Consider the following 16379-nt stretch of genomic DNA (forward strand, 5'->3'; position numbering starts at 1 on the left):
CTATGCAGTGCCCCCAGTGGTGGTCCCCCTTATGCAGTGCCTCCAATAGTGTCCCTTATATAGTGCCCCCAGTAGTGCCCTTTATACAGTGCCCCCAATAGTGGTCCCCCTATGCAGTGCCCACAGTAATGGCCCTTATACAGTGCCACAAGTAGTGTTCCCCTCTATACAGTGCCCACAGTAGTGCCCCTTATGCAGTGCCCCAAATAGTGCCCCTTATACAGTGCCCTCAGTAGAAGTCCCTCCAATGTAGTGCCCCCAGCAGTTGTCCCCCTTATATAGTGCCCCAAGTACTGGTCCCCCTTATACAGTGGCCCCAGTAGTGGCCACCCCTATACAGTGCCCTCAGTAGTGCCCCTAATACAGTGCCCCAGTAGTGATCCCCCTTATGCAATGCCCCCAGGAGTGGCCCTTACATATATCACAAAGACACACAACAAAACAAAACACAATACTTACCTGAATCCCCACTCTTGCGCCCACCACCGTCCATTTCTCCGTCCTACCACTCGGCACTATGGGAGAGATGTCATGACGTCTTTACCTTCACCCACTCTGGGAGCTGTAAGGCGGAGCTCATGAGTGGGCCCCAGCCTGGGTGCAGCTGCCAATGAAAGTCTGTCTGACTCTCATTGGCTGCTAAATCAAACACACCGCCGCTGGGTAGTATGAGTGTACTACCCTATGCTGGTGGCAGTGTGTTTGTTTTACTGTGTTGTATGGACCGCACTCACTGCAGTCCGCACTATACTGACTGAAACGAACCATGAATCCAGATCACGGCCAGCGGCACCCCCACATACACAGTGTTATGTATGTATAGACAGTATATAGAAAAAGAGCAAACATGTTGCTGGTTCCACCTGCGACTAATAAAATGATTATTTCAAGGGACATTATTTATCTGCAAAATATGTGGAGTGCAAATCAGATATGTAAAAAGGAGTAAGAAATTGATATATAAAGCTGTTTTATATCCTGCAATGTAATAAGCTCTAAAATACTTCTTTAATGAGTTACCCAAAAATATTTATTCCAATACATTTATAAATAATATCATACAAGGACTCAAAATGTACTGCAAAAATATATGCCAGGCAGTTTAGAATAAATTCCCTCATATATTATTATTATTATTATTATTATTATTATTATTATACAATGCAAACAATGCTAAACAATGCTAAACAACACTGTACAACAAATAAATTCTACTAATTTGTTTCCTTTCTAAAAATAGTCATACTTTACTAATTTGAGGTCAAGAAAACCGAATATGACAACAGCTACACTACTTGCGCTACATAGTGATAAGTAATTTTAAAATAACCTGATATTTTCTTGATACAACACATTTAACAGTTGCTGTGATACTGTGACAAGAGGTGCTCCAGAATCCCAATGGTGAGTATTAGGTTTAGGGTTAGACACTGGGGGAGGGTTAGGGCTAGTCAGCGGGATGGAAGGATTAGGGTTAGGCTGCAGGGGGACGGTTAGGGTTAAGCTGTGGGAGGGGAGGGTTACTGTTATGCTGCGGGTAAGGTGGGTTAGGGTTAGGGGGAAGGTTAGGGTAATAATATTTACCAAATACTGTCAAGATACTGACTGTTGGGATGTCGCTGTCAATATTCTGACCATCGGCATCCTGACCACCAAGATCCCATACCCAATTCCTGTGTAGCAGTAGTCAAGCATAGAAGAGTTCTACCTACCCTGATATATTTGATTCATTGCTGAAATTTCTTGATGTAATCACTCACCCTGCTCGCCACTCTCTGCACCTCACTTGTGAAGGAAGAAGTCCAAATGAGAGTCGAAAAACTGGATTTTGAGTGACATGTTGTAGCCTAATTGATGATACTTTAATAGAAGGTAGTTCACAATCTCAACATACTGTAGTTTCCAGCTCTTCTATTACACAAGAAGCCATGCACAACGCCTTTAATGTCCTCCCAATCTGCTTTCACATTAACCTGGAGGACTCTGTGAAGTTTTCATCTTTAATAATTTGATGTACTGTATTTGTGGACCAACAAAGATTCCTTCCTTAACTTTAGCATTTCTCAGAAGTGGAAATTTTCCTTTCAAGTACTTTAAAGCTTCTCCATTTATGTTCATCCCCGTTACAAAGTTTTTCATAAGTCCAAGTTTGATGTGTAAAGGGGGCAGAAGAATCACTCATAACCTTCACGTCATGCAAGCTATACACAGACAATTAAAAAAAACATGGCTTAAAAAGACTCAGCATTCCTGTATTCAACCTATATGTTCTCTATATGCCAAAATGTCATAGTATTTAACAAAATACCTCTACATCATCAAAACTGTGCTATATATCAGAACTGAGCTGATAGTAGTAAATGTCATGTTCATTTTTCACATGCTGAAATCAATTAGAATTGACTATTTTCACGTCTGAAACATTCTCATTGTTGCACATTGTATACTTAGTTTTCCCCAGCAGAACAGTTGGCTACCAGTATAATTTGACATGGGGACTTTTATATTTTAAACTGGAGTAATACACATGCCAACTTAAAAGCCTTTGATAAAATTAAAATGATATATATTTATTGCTGATGGCAGTGGTTATTTCATTAGTAAAAATCTTCATTAATAGTTGAAGGCATAAATTAATTGCATCATGGAGAACACTAATACTGTACACTATCTGGGATGTGACATAGGAATCGGGTATGATGGGACAGATAAGCCAAACAGTTGTTGAGCAAGTCAAATATATGTAACCATAAAAAATAGCAAATCTCTGTACTAATCACACAATGAATAAAAAAAATCGTCACTGAAGTTGGTTTGATCCCGAATTTCTGCAAAATTGGAATAATAAATATTACATTTTACTTTTATATACATATACTTATGTAGTACAATAGCTCGTTGTTCCCAGACACAGCCCAAATGTTTGCACTTGTTGCAAATACTGTATGTAAAAGTACTGTAGCTAAACGAATTGAGCACTTGATTGCTGGAAATACGAGCACTAGATGGCAGCACCACCACGTCATTTTTCCTTTCCCTTTTTTTGGTATTAAAGACTGCAATCACCTCTGTGGCACTCACAGGCGTAGAGCAAAGTCAGCTTCCTATCCATTTTCTTTATTAATCCTATTCAAATAGAGAATATGATCTGTCTGTGCACCTAAAGCTTACCAGATCAGCTGGAAACTTGTTTGGACAATGAATATGTATTCCTTCTGATCACAAGCATTTTAAAGATGGAGATATTGAATCATTAACCCCTTCTTATCTAAACTGTAATGGCTGTGGCTGTCAGCAAAGGGACATGTGTCAATGCGATAATCACTGTCACTATGCTGCCAAGTTAATGCAAAAATAAATCGTTCTTTCGAAATTAAATGGTGTATTACTATACTGTGTCTACTGCATACAAAATAGCATTTTTCAGGTGAGATATAATACACAGGTTTTTTTTTTTCTATGTTGCAATATATATCTGAGAAATGAATCTTTTTGGACCAAGTCATATATCCATAATTTGTAAACAATGTGCTCACTGGACGTTGGTGAGAATATATAAGAGTTGAAAAATTGCAGAAAAGTCACAATGAACATGCTTAGAAGCTTTTATTAGGAGATATTCTTGGCTACACGTGTCATTATAGATGGCACTGTCATAATAATCCATCCTTTCTCAAGGAGACATTCGCTTTCTGCTTCTGAACACACAGAGGGTCAATTTGTACTGATGAAGAACTGAAAATGAACTATCTGGACACTTAATAAGGTAGCAAGGCTTTGTTCTCCTGGCTACCCTTCAAGGTCTATATTATTTTTTAAGCTAGTCTCCTTGGTGGCGAGCCATGATATCCTGATCACTTTAATTAGGATTCATCATCTGATCACAGTCTGTTTAGTACTGAGCTGAGATCACTGTAACAACCATGTAACAATGACAAGTGAATGCAAGCTCATACCAACAGAATACCTAGTAACAGCATTACAGCAAGCTGCTGGAAGAATCAAACAGTGTCTGCTCATTCATTCTCACAGCCTTTCTGCATTTCCCATGTATGACAAGCCGCTTGCAGACCTTACATGGAGTTACAGGCTGCAAGGCTTTTTTGGAAGTTCACTGAAAGTTTAATTCTCACATATGTTATTTTTCATGCACCTATTTGCTGTGCGCTGGTGAACGCTGATGTATGAAGAAACGCAAGCTCTGGTTGACATCCCGTCAGTTATATGACTGCGTGCACAAAGGACTAGTTTGTGGGGTAGTCCAGAGGTGGGCAGACGTGAATGTAAGGAGACTGGTGTTGGGGAGGTCTGTGTGCAGCTCCAGTCGCTTTCCCCTCTTCGTGCTTAGTGATGGTTGAGTCCAGCTCCTTCTGCTGGTAGCATACAGTGTGTCTGCTGCGATCCTTCTCTCTCTCTCTCGTCCCCAGCAATTCCTCCTTCCCTGGCTCTGGATCTCTTCTCCCTGCTGCTCTCTCCGGCTCCTCAGTCGCTGTCCTTTCAGCACCTCGGTCTCCTCTCAGCAGTATCCTGCAGCTCTGACAGCCTTATCCCTGCAGTGGCTCCCAGCTTTGCATTATGACATGAGAGCCAACTCCAGCTGCCGCCAGTCCTTCTTTTCCTTCTTTTTGAACCTGGATCACTCGATTTTCTGGCTATTTGGTTCATTCTGTGTCATTAGTGACAGTTATTGGGAACGGTAAATTGTCGCCGCAAAAGCCATTTGGATGTGTGAGGAAAATACAGTCATGACTGCGTTGGGGAAATTGAAGTATCTGCTGTTTGTGTGCGTAGGGTTCCTCACTGCAGCTAAGGGTAAGATTTATGTATAACATAGTTGTATGTAAGGTCTCCATGTACAGCTGGCCAACCAAAGTAGCGACTACATGGCTGGGGTCGTAGCCCTCAAGTTGTACATTAGTGGATTAACACAGAACAAGCCTACTTTTTATTGAATGTATTAGAGATCAGCCTGGATACTGGCAATAATGCCTGCCCATTGCAAGAAAACGACAAGCACAGGGTTGATTTAGTGATCTGTACAGTGTGTAATAAAGAATGGGGTAACTCTAGAGTACTTCAATGGAGAATAATATAGTTAGATAAATGAAAGAAACAGAATGAGATCATGTTTCATTTACCTGTTCAGTCTAGGTATTCACATTATTGTGGATTTACAACTTGACTCTAGTGATGTTGAATTCAATAACCCAGCTATATTTTGTTAGATGAACATTCCTTGTAACAAGTTGCCAATGGCCACCATTCATTATGTGATGCCATCACTATGTGTTTGGCAATAAGATTGTGGATGAAGAAGTATTATGTAATTGTTCTAAAACTGTAGAGAATATGGTAGTGTTACCTGTCTTTGCTATTTATCTCCATGGCACTGACTTTCTTTTCCCTCCAGTTGCCAAACAAGGGGCTAGTAAACTGCTGTAACTTTGGACATTTGGCTCCATGCATCCTTTGCATCTTGATTTTCATAAAATTGATACATTGTTCCATGTATGTTCTGCTTGGTGAGTTGTAAGTGTATTCAATTTCCAAATGAACTAGGTTTGAGCTGGGAATTCATGTGTCTGGAAGTCTTTTGACTTTAAAATGTTGACTTATTTTGTATTATCCATCACCTAGTAATGTCATATGTATGTGCAATGAGCTTGCTCCTATATGTAATGTAAGATTCATAAAGATATTTCTATTAGATGCAGTTCTTGGATATCCTCTGATATTTTACAGATATGACAGAGAAATCTTTTCATTTCAAATAGAGTAGACGGCCATGCTAAAATGCAAATGTACAGATTCAGGCAAATTATACCTTTCTCTCACTGCAGGCAAAATGCATTTAATAAATTACTACCTAATCTAGGTCAAACTACTATGCAAATTAGAAGGTTAAAGGTGTGTTGTACATTTCTTACCAACAATCGTGTATGATGCTCTTATAGTGGCTCATATTTTATATTCATCTGCACTGCTATAAGTACACTATTACTTATAGCCACCAATACTTTGGCCTTTACATGTAGATAATAATGTAATGTAATAATGTAATTATTAAAAATGAAACTATATTTTTAATGAACACACTACATGTCTGTGTCATTGGTCTATTATGTTTTTTAGCTGTTTTATGATGTACAGAATAATTTCTATAAACATAAGGCTTGTTACACATCCCAGAATTATGCAGATTATAAACTGCTTTATGTTAAAAAAAATAATAAATGCATATCTATAGTTGTACACTAATGGATACGCAGAATAAGACAGTGTTTCTGCTGCATTCTATCTGCTAAATATATCTTCAAGATTAGCTTTATTAGTAAATAAAGTAATTGGATTCCAGTTTGAAACTTTGAAACTTCATGTGACCACATTGTAGCACTGTATATTACAGTGGGTTTAGGAAGAAATCACAAACATGATTGTAGATCAATACTAGTTTACAGGGTTTACTCTGAAGGCGACCTTGCAATCTGATCTGGTAATGAAGAGGCTGGAGGAAGTGTGTGATGTTTTCTATACAAGCTTTGAATACATCTCAAGAATGAGCTATTTGTGTGCAGCCTGCTGATGCATAGAGGTGTGTGTGTGTGTGTGTGTGTGTGTGTGTGTGTGTGTGTGTGTGTGTGTGTGTGTGTGTGTGTGTGTGTGTGTGTGTGTGTGTGTGTGTGTGTGTATTTGCCTTATACTTACATTCTCTGTTCATTTCTATTCCCACTGAAATACAGTAAAATCTCTCTAACTCTATGTAGGGACCCATGTAATCATCTCTTAACATGAACACAGCTGTAGGCTTTCAGTGGAATCACCAAATAAGCTTAGGATGTGCATGCTTTCAATATCCATTTTGAGAAAACTTCTACTGTGGGTGTAAAATGACTTTCAAGTTCCTGCAAATGGCTAATTATATTGTGGAGATTACACCTGTCATGCTAGTTGTAAAAAGTGATAATCCACTAGCAGTTTAATCACCTATATGCACATTCCAGAACTCCACAGAATGACAAAAGAGCATCTTGTAGCTCAGAGGGACATGTGACCAGAGGGGAATGCAGCCTAAACAGCTGGTCCCTAGAGAATTCCTTCCATGTCCCCTTGCCATGGCTGTGTACATGCTATCCAAGCTTGTTTCTGCAAAGTTATTTCTAAAAATATATATTTTAATTTCTTCATTCTTTATTTTTTGAATTGTTCTGTGCTTTCAATAAAATGTTGCAGTAAAATTCACACAGCTATTCATCCAAATTACAGTAGAGAACACAGCATGTCCTGGGAATTGCAGTGAATTCTGTACCAGACATACAGTACGCCTTTTAACCCCAGGTCTTGCTTTGGTCTGTAAAAGTTCTTGAAGAAACATACTGTATGCTTTCTAGAATCTCTGAATCAGCCTTTGCTGTGTGCTCAACTGAAACATGACTAGCCTGAAAACCAATTCATTTCTTTGTTCACTTTGATATGAATGTAGTAAACCTTAATTGGTCTCTGGTGAAAGCTCATGTGGGTTCCAATGATTGGCTCAATTCCATTAGAATGCCTGCCAGTCTCTGGCTGAGGAAACCATTTTTTGCCAAAGATGGGCACCCGCAAAAGACCGCACAATGGCAGCTGGGAAGTTTGCTTCAGCTTAACCTTAACATAGTTTAATAGATATGGTGTATCTAGGATTTTGCATTTATAAACTGTTGTGTATCTGAAACTGTACTTATTTATTAACAGTTTTTAATATAGTGCACATATACTGTATTCTACAGCACTTTTCAGGAAATATGTAGTTGTTCACATCAGTCTCTGCCCCATCGGAGCTTACAATCTATATTTTCTACCACACACACACAAACTCTCACACACTTTTTTCAGAAGCAAATTAGGCTACCAATGCACTTGGAAACCCACACAAACATGAGGAGAACATACCAGCTCCTCACATATGGGGCTTTGGTGGAAATTGAACCCAAGACCTCAGTGTTGTGAGACAGCACAGTAATCATTGTGTTACCATGCTGCCCAATGACATTGTTCCCAGATGTATTCTCTTTATTGTGATAACAGAACACTATACAGTGCACTGTGCTTCCTGCTACAACAGACCACATGCATGACAAAATACAGTATTTGAGTATACCATTTGAAACTTAAGCTCAGAAACTGTAATGTAAAGCTTCAACAAAGAATAAAATACATCATCTGCAGTAACTATACACAAAAATGTAAATAGATTATTACATTATTATCATGAACACTATTTTATGCTGTAGTGTGCAAAACAGTGTTGGAAGTTGACTAACACTATAAACTTGCATAATTATTGCTTTGTAACATCTGCTACAAATCTTTACAAAGCTTCTGAACATGAAGCATTTACAGACTGCTGTTGGGTATGCAGCTGTGCTTTAGGCACATTGGGATTTATAATCCCAGTAGTCATACAAATGAGAGATGGTGAGAAGCAGTTTGGACCATATCTAAAAAGAGTTAACTGTTCCAGTCAATCAAAGAAAAAATATTTTGTACTGTCAATTATTATAAAACAAAGGTATCATATGTGTGGCAAGTACTAAATGTCATCTTCATTATCCTTTTGTGATTGATGCATATCAGTCTCTTCTCTTGTCCAGTTCATTACATGTTGAATTTGTGTATTTTAATTTAAAAAGTTTAACCTATAAATAAAGCATTTACATGTGTCAAAAGACTCAATAGCTGGTGGATCAGTTAGTGCAAGTTAATCAGTCTCTTCCCTGATCTCAGTGAGACCTATGAGTTTATATGATGATTCTGGTATGGGATCATTAGCCAGCTTCAACAGCTCCAGTAGTGAAAATACACATTGGGATCCAGCCTTTCATCATTACCACTGAACACATAGATTTGTCAGTAATTTTAGTACACTTAGGGTTGGCCAAATGTTACTTATCCAGACATCACTTAAAACAGCAGGACCACAATATTTCCAAAGGTATTTGTAATTAATGATGATGTTACATGTGACTTTTCTTTTGTCTGCATTTATTTTGGCTTCCTTATATGTTTCTGTTTATGTAGGTCTTATTTTCCCCACTGTCTGTAACTGTTGAGAATTTATGTAACAAAATGCATCATTATAGCTAATAATAACTATTAATTATTATTATTTTTTTAATTGTGGACTATTTATAACTTCAGGTTACATTTTCTGCATTTGACAGAAGTAATATCTTTCCCTCTATAGAAGGGTGGCCTGTGCCATTATTGGATCACATTTCTCCTTCAATGTTATTTTGAAAAAAAGAAATATATGTAAAAAGCTGAAATGCTTTGGTGCAAAAACTGGTATATTATGAGTACAATTGCAGTTTCTGCATAGTTTTGTGAATTGTAACTATGTACTAAGAGCACAATGCAGGAGTTTTCACAGAGTGCTAATTAGCACTGCAGATCACAGTCCCCATTATTACAGTTGGCACTACAATTTGACCCCTATGTACCAAGCTCCAAAAAGTGATGCTTTTCAAAGATTGAACTCGTCAGTTTACGCCTTCTTCAGATTATGTAAACTTCTTTAAACTAGAGATGAGTGGGTTCACATTAGTTCGGATCTTCCCGCCAAATTCTGATTTTTCCCGACAAAAATCAGGTCTCAGAAAGAGGCAAAACGTCATCTTTTATGGACAAACATCATCATTCTTGGATTTTTGGTGGGAAAAATCCGAATTTGGAAGGAAAATCCGAACTAATCCATACCGCTCATCTCTACTTTAAACCTTTAGAGTCTTAAGAGCAGGGGAGAGATTTTATGATCTCTCTCCTGCAGCCTCCGGCTGGCAGCAGAGACTGACACTGTTCGCATGCGCAGTGTCAGTTTCCCCAAAGAAGTCTTTCACAAATTTCTATGTAATGTGGGGAATATAACTTGCCAACACAGTGGTTACCACAGCCGCTGTCCCTGCAAATTCCCATTTGTACATAGATGGGATATTTTAATTAAAAATTAAAATATCTACCACAATATGGATGAATAATTGTGGAAGTTACGCGATTATTAGTACATAGACCCCATAGTCTTCAATATTTCTGTTATCAGTATCTTCAATAAATGTTTCCAAACAAACCCATTACTAAATCCTAATTTAGAGTTGAACATAAACATAAGCACAAAATGTTATTTAAATAAATACTAATAAACATATGGTTATCCTTTACTTTCCCAAACTGAGCAGTAAACATACTTATTTTTTGCAAATCAGCCTTCATTATAATGTAATCTTTTAAATCACAGGTGCAGTTCTTAAACTTCATTTTGCATTAATATGTGTGTTTTGGACACATTTAACCAATCAGTCATAGCCTGCAGCTGGCATCTTCTTCAGCTTGTAACTTTTACTTGGGTTTGAGTACTCGCAAGACAAATTGTTACAAGGAGCATATGCAACATTTCTCAGGCCATCTTGGCTGCAGTTCACGTCAACATGCCCATAACACGCCCTTAATGTACTTTTGCAATGTCTAAATTCTCCCTCCAACCTTTGACTCAACCCCTTGTAGGGAGTCAGATGTGCAAGCTGTGAATAGAAATACGTTCATGGCTACTAAAAAAAGAGCAAGTTATGGATGAAGAAAGACGCAACTTGCTCTTACATGTAACTCTGAGTAAGATCCGAAATGTCAACATAAATTGGCAAATTATCACTTAAAAGAATGTATCATTATAGTGAATAACCGCAAACAACAAAAATGATCAGACTGGCGCTGGTAAGTTAATTATAATTAACCAAAAAAACAGCTGCACACACCTATGGGTCTGTGTACACCCAATTCAGACCACCAAGGGGTGATCAGCCAAAAATGAAACAAGGCGGTGTTGCGCTAATAATCTAAATATTGGAAATGTTAAAGGACTAAATATGGGAGAAAATCAACAAAAGACTTATATATCTTTGTGGATTACAATCCAGTGAGATCTTTTTGTCCTTCAACAAGACAGCTTTATGTAGTCTTTAGTACAGCTATTTATGTGTACACATCATTTGATGCATATTAAGAGGTTTTATATATGTATATTAGATTAGTCTGTGTAGACTTCTGCAGAAGAATTGCAACTTTTTAGTATATGTTGTATTGTAACTAGGTGAATTTTCTAATGCAATTTGTGTAAAGAATGATGATTCTTTTATTACTTTTGATGTCTTGAAGTCGTTTGTTGATTTTCTGCCATATTTAGTCCTTTAACATTTCCAATATTTAGATTATTAGCGCAACACCGCCTTGTTCCATTATAGTAAATAAGAAGACCTGATGCACAGGCAAAACTATAGACAACTACTGTTGCACATCCAATGCAAATCAGGCTGCAATTTGTTCTAAAGCTAATTGTTTTTTATTTCATCTGTCTTTTCCTTCTCCTTTGTGGGCAATAACTTCATAATGGCATTAGCATTGTATGGAAACTGAAAAAGGAGACAGAATCAGTAGCCAATTAAAGAAATGTTCACTATAACCTTAATTGCTAGGAATGGAAGAAAAATATTATCATATGAGTTTCTGTTATACTTTTAGTGTCAATTTGTGTAAAGGGATATAATGAAAACTAATATTAATATTAGATTTAAAATAAAACATTTTTGAATGTGGTTAAAATAGTGAAAACAAAAATAAGACATTTCTATAGACTCATATGAACAGTATGGCTACAGTAACAGTGCAGTTCTGACTAGGGGGGGTTATCCAATTAGCCCCGATAACCCATTTTTCTCCGAGAAGTTTTCACCAGTGAAAACTTTTCTCCAAAAATGGTTATCAGGCTATCCTATTAGCCACGGTTTTTGCATATGCAAAAACTGGTATAGGAATTATCACAAATTTATTTTCACAACCTCTGTGCAGGTGATAAGTTGTGCAAAATCCATATTTTTTGCAAAATATGTCGGGACTTGGTGCAGAACCACTGGGACACCTTCCCCAATGACTAATTAGGCAAAAATTATTTTTCAATTATCTTAATTTGGCCAATAATGACATAATTTAAAGGGTGAATAAGCTAAAAAGTGTTCTGGTTTAAAAAAAAATGGGTTTGAAGTAGTGGGACATGTATGTGGGGGGCCTGTATGGATGGGACAGGTGTTTTAAACATTGCAGGTGCAAGTGACAGGTGTATTGTTAAAACATTTTGAAATGACACAAAAATATACATCCATTTTAAAGTACCCCTAATTTAACTACAGCATTAGGATTTATTTTGGCCAAAAAAAATAGCTTTCTATAATTTTTTAACTGATCGAGAAATATATATTTAACAACAATTTCACACAATTTAAGTAGACCGATCCCTTGGAATATCGCCGCTAACACACTTCTATACCATTACCCTACCTTAGTTTACAGGCTGATTTTCACCTGTCATTCATGCAACAATTATCGTGCAAATTGGTTATCTCCGGTTTTGCAATAGGATAGACGTAAGTGCACAAACATGCGATAAGCAGCAAATTTGGGAGAATGGTCCAAAAACTTTTTCCCGGAGAAAACTTATCATTATCATGGCTAATTGGATACCCTCCTAGGTAGTTAATGGTTACATTTTATCAGACACCGTAATTTTTTTATGTGACCTGTAAACATACACATGCTGAGTAAGTAGCTTATTAAATCTCTGGTTTGTATATGTAAATATGTAAACTATGATTTATATGTGTTCTATGTTTGTGTCACTTAATTGTGTCAAATTGTTGGAATTTGTTGAAGACAAATAAAAATGTAAGCAATCATTCCATGTCAGAAATACCAGAATGCAAAGTAAATATACTAATGTTGCTATATTGTAATGCTAATAATAATTTGTATTCAATAAAAATATTTACATCAGTGACATTTGTGTTTTAAACAAAAACTATTTAAAATTAGAATAAGTAAAAATGCATAAAATTAAATAGCTGAAATTAAATGTATAGGTAAAAATTTAATTTTCTATTTCTGTGTAGATCGTAAACTTGCTACAGTATTTTAAGAGAAGTTTAACAACACCAGGAAAGTTGTTTGTAGTATCTGTAGCTGTCATCACATGCAGTGAATATTCTGTTCTAAGGTGATGCTGGTGCTCTTTCTCATAGAGTCTAGAAAAGCCCTCTTCCCAAGATACAATCTCTTGAGGCATTAGACATATATATTGTGTTTTCTACAGCATATGTACTCTGCAAGAGTACCAATTGTGTAGTCATGATGCATATAGTGGGAAATGTGAAAATATATGGATAGCAGGTGGGCTTAAGTGGTCTTAACATGAATAGATGTAATGCTGCATATACTGAAGTAGGATTTATACTGGAATATTCGGTAAAATGGGTATGTTTCATTTTATGACAAGTTATGTTTCTTAAATATACTGATGATAGAAAAAAAACATATATTAGCATAGTATTGAGATGAGAAGTAAAATTCATTTATATTTAGTAGTGTATATTTGTCATGAGTGCAACAGAAACAGTGAAAATGCAGGTACAGTAAAACAGTGCAATTTTTTGATAAATACACTTAAAACAAATGTTGGTTCCCCGTAATCACAGCATTTGTTGTGTTAGGTGTTGAATGTCAGATTTCTTGACACTTTTCAGTATCTCAGGTGGCACAGAGTAAAGCATTGCTGCCTCAGAGTGCTGAATTCATGGACTCAATTACAACTTGGGCCTTGTCTGCATGATGTTTGTATGAGTTTCCCTGCACACTCAGACAGCTATAGTTACAGGCAGAGCTGGATTAAGACAAATGTGGCTAAAATAATAGCATAGTGCCATCTTCCATGAGGGAGAGAGTGAGTCAGAGTGAGCCACTAGTCGTGGTAATAATAATCAGAAAGTAAATATTTATAAAACACATATCCAAATACAATAGCGTAAAAGTAATTATTTTTAAAATTACTTTTGCAGTATTTTGTGGACACAAATCAGAATTGTATTGCATATCTGAGTGAGACAGTGTTTGCCATTATATGACATGGGCATTTTACGGAATGGGCATGACAAGTATTAGACTGCATTCCCTTTTCCCTCTACTCTACCTGGAAATGCAATGCAAACACACCAACACACCCACACACCATACTTGCCTACTTTTTAAAAAGCATTTCAGGGAGATTGTGAAAGCAACACCTATGAGTGCACATTAAAGTGGATGTGTACTGCTACATCTGAGAGATGTGTCATAAAATGTACTCACATACAAATGTAAACAAGCCTCAGAGCAGTCAGTAAGATTTACTTAGTCTGGATCAGAGGACAGAGGCTCACATTAGTAGTAGCAGGTCACGATAGGACCTACTATATTGTGGTCTCCTGACTCACATTCAGCCAAGTAAGCAGCAGTGAGCAGGCAGACATCCTGAATGTAATGTAGGTGGTATTAGGTGACACAGCAGCACCCTTAAGTCAAATGATCAATGAATGCCTCTTAATGTGCAGGGATCTCATGACTTTATGAGATAGCAGCTAACCCTTATGATGGCCATCCTATGATTGCATGAGTGAGCCTCATCTCCAGCAAGTAAATAGTCACCCTGCACCATGTTACTTCATGCCCTTCCTAAATCATTCCTGATACTTTCTCTGATCACTTTATACCAGAGAGAAACAGTTTCACTCACAGAGACAGACATGTCAGTTATGTAGAGATGTAACTGGAAACAGGGACAAATATACAGTCATGCAGAGTAACACAAAGGGGTAACTAAAGGTCGATATTCCTTAGAGTTTGCAAATCGGAGAATTACCAAAGTCAAAATCTATGTCAAATTGACCAAAAATTCTACTTTTGAATAGTTTAGAACATTGGACCTACCATCAATACTTTTACATAGACTACAGTACTGTAGAAACCAGAGATTTACTAATGGTCACTTTAGAATTTGACCAAAAATCTACATCAAAATAGACCAGACAATAGACCTGTCTGAGACAGGTAAGTTTGGGAGAAGCACTGCACAAATCAGCCTGGTCTGGTATGTGGGGTCCCCCCTATGTTCCTATAACCAGCACCGTGCTTAACCAGCATGTGGGGCTTACACTATAGCAAGGAGACACAGAGCATGAAGTCCACTGCCATAATGTAAACCAACCCCTCCCAAGGATCAACCAGCCCTTGGCTATTATCTGACACCCCTGCAGGGTCTTGTCTTCTAAATAGTACACATGTGAAACCCGAAAGTAGTGAGGGTAATAATTGTGTCATGCGCATACAAATCAGAGTTTCCTTGGTGGGAAGTCTTCTTACAGCAACAGCTCTTCACTACAGTCACACCCCAGCAAAGGTGCAAGGATTCCTTAGATACAGAGAGATGCAACACAGTCCAGATGTAATATAGCAATAATATTTATTCCATAATCTGGTGCAGGTGTGTATTTAAAAAGGAGGGGGGCCCGGTCGGAGACTGCACATGGGCCTCCTCCTTTTTAATATGCCCCTGCACCAGATTGTTGGGGCCGGCAGTGCACTAGAGTAGACTCTAATGCTATGCCAGAGTCTACTGTGCATGCACAGGTCAACGATGAAATGGCGCAGCAGTTATTTTCCCAGCGATTTCCTTACTGCGCCAGTGCAATATTCTGTGAAAATGCCCACGGCAGCTATTTTCCAGGTGATTTGTACAGAGATGCTACCGCAGATGCAGGACTCTGAAGAGGTACAGTATGTATTTGATAAATGAATGCAGAGTGTGCAGTGTGGGCCCCACTCGACCCAGGGGCCCGTGTGCACTGCACACCCTGCACCCATTATTGGGTTGCTTGCAGCCCAATCTATTTATTGCTTTATGCTGTTTCCTCACACTTCTCCTTTTTCTGTTCACTGATTTTTACTTAATCTCAGCGGCAGTGTGTAATCCAACTGCCAAGTCATGGAGCTGTCTTTCTCCCTCTCACCTTGATGTGCAGAGCACCCAGCACCTCCTTGTCCAGCTCAGCCTCAACTGTAGTGGTGCATACACACGGTCAGATTTTTCTTCAGATCTGAACGATAACGATTTTAAAAAATGTTCAATCGTTCATATCTGAAGGAAAATCTGAAATATCTGACATATCTGTCAGATCTGTCAGATAAACGATTTGAACGATGCATGTTCCCGATGGTCAGATAACGATATCTGACATCTGATGTATTTGCAGTCAGACTTGGACGATTCCATTCAGTTTAATGCAGTCAAAAATCATTCAATCGTTCAAATCGTTCAAATGTTTGGTAAAATCATTCAAATCGTTCATCTGACAAATCTGACAAATCTGACAAATCTGACCGTGTGTATGCTCCTTTACTGTTACTAATGGAGCATACACATGGTCAGATTTGACAGATCTATCAGATCTGTCAGATCTGTCCGATCTGTCAGATGAACGATGTGAACGATT

The 16379-nt window shown here is 37.8% G+C and overlaps 1 protein-coding gene across 1 annotated transcript in view; it reads left to right on the forward strand.

Moving 5' to 3' along the window:
• Positions 1-4745: 4745 nt before the first annotated feature.
• CSMD1 (CUB and Sushi multiple domains 1) overlaps positions 4746-16379 on the forward strand; it is a 1974400-nt gene continuing 1962766 nt past the window's right edge. The window contains exon 1 of the mRNA XM_088479751.1: positions 4746-4812. Within this exon, the coding sequence (XP_088335877.1) occupies positions 4746-4812 (67 nt within the window). The remainder of the gene's footprint in view (positions 4813-16379) is intronic.

This window comes from Taudactylus pleione, unplaced genomic scaffold (assembly GCF_031769625.1).
Source record: "Taudactylus pleione unplaced genomic scaffold, aTauple2 ptg000244l, whole genome shotgun sequence".
NCBI lineage: Eukaryota > Metazoa > Chordata > Amphibia > Anura > Myobatrachidae > Taudactylus > Taudactylus pleione.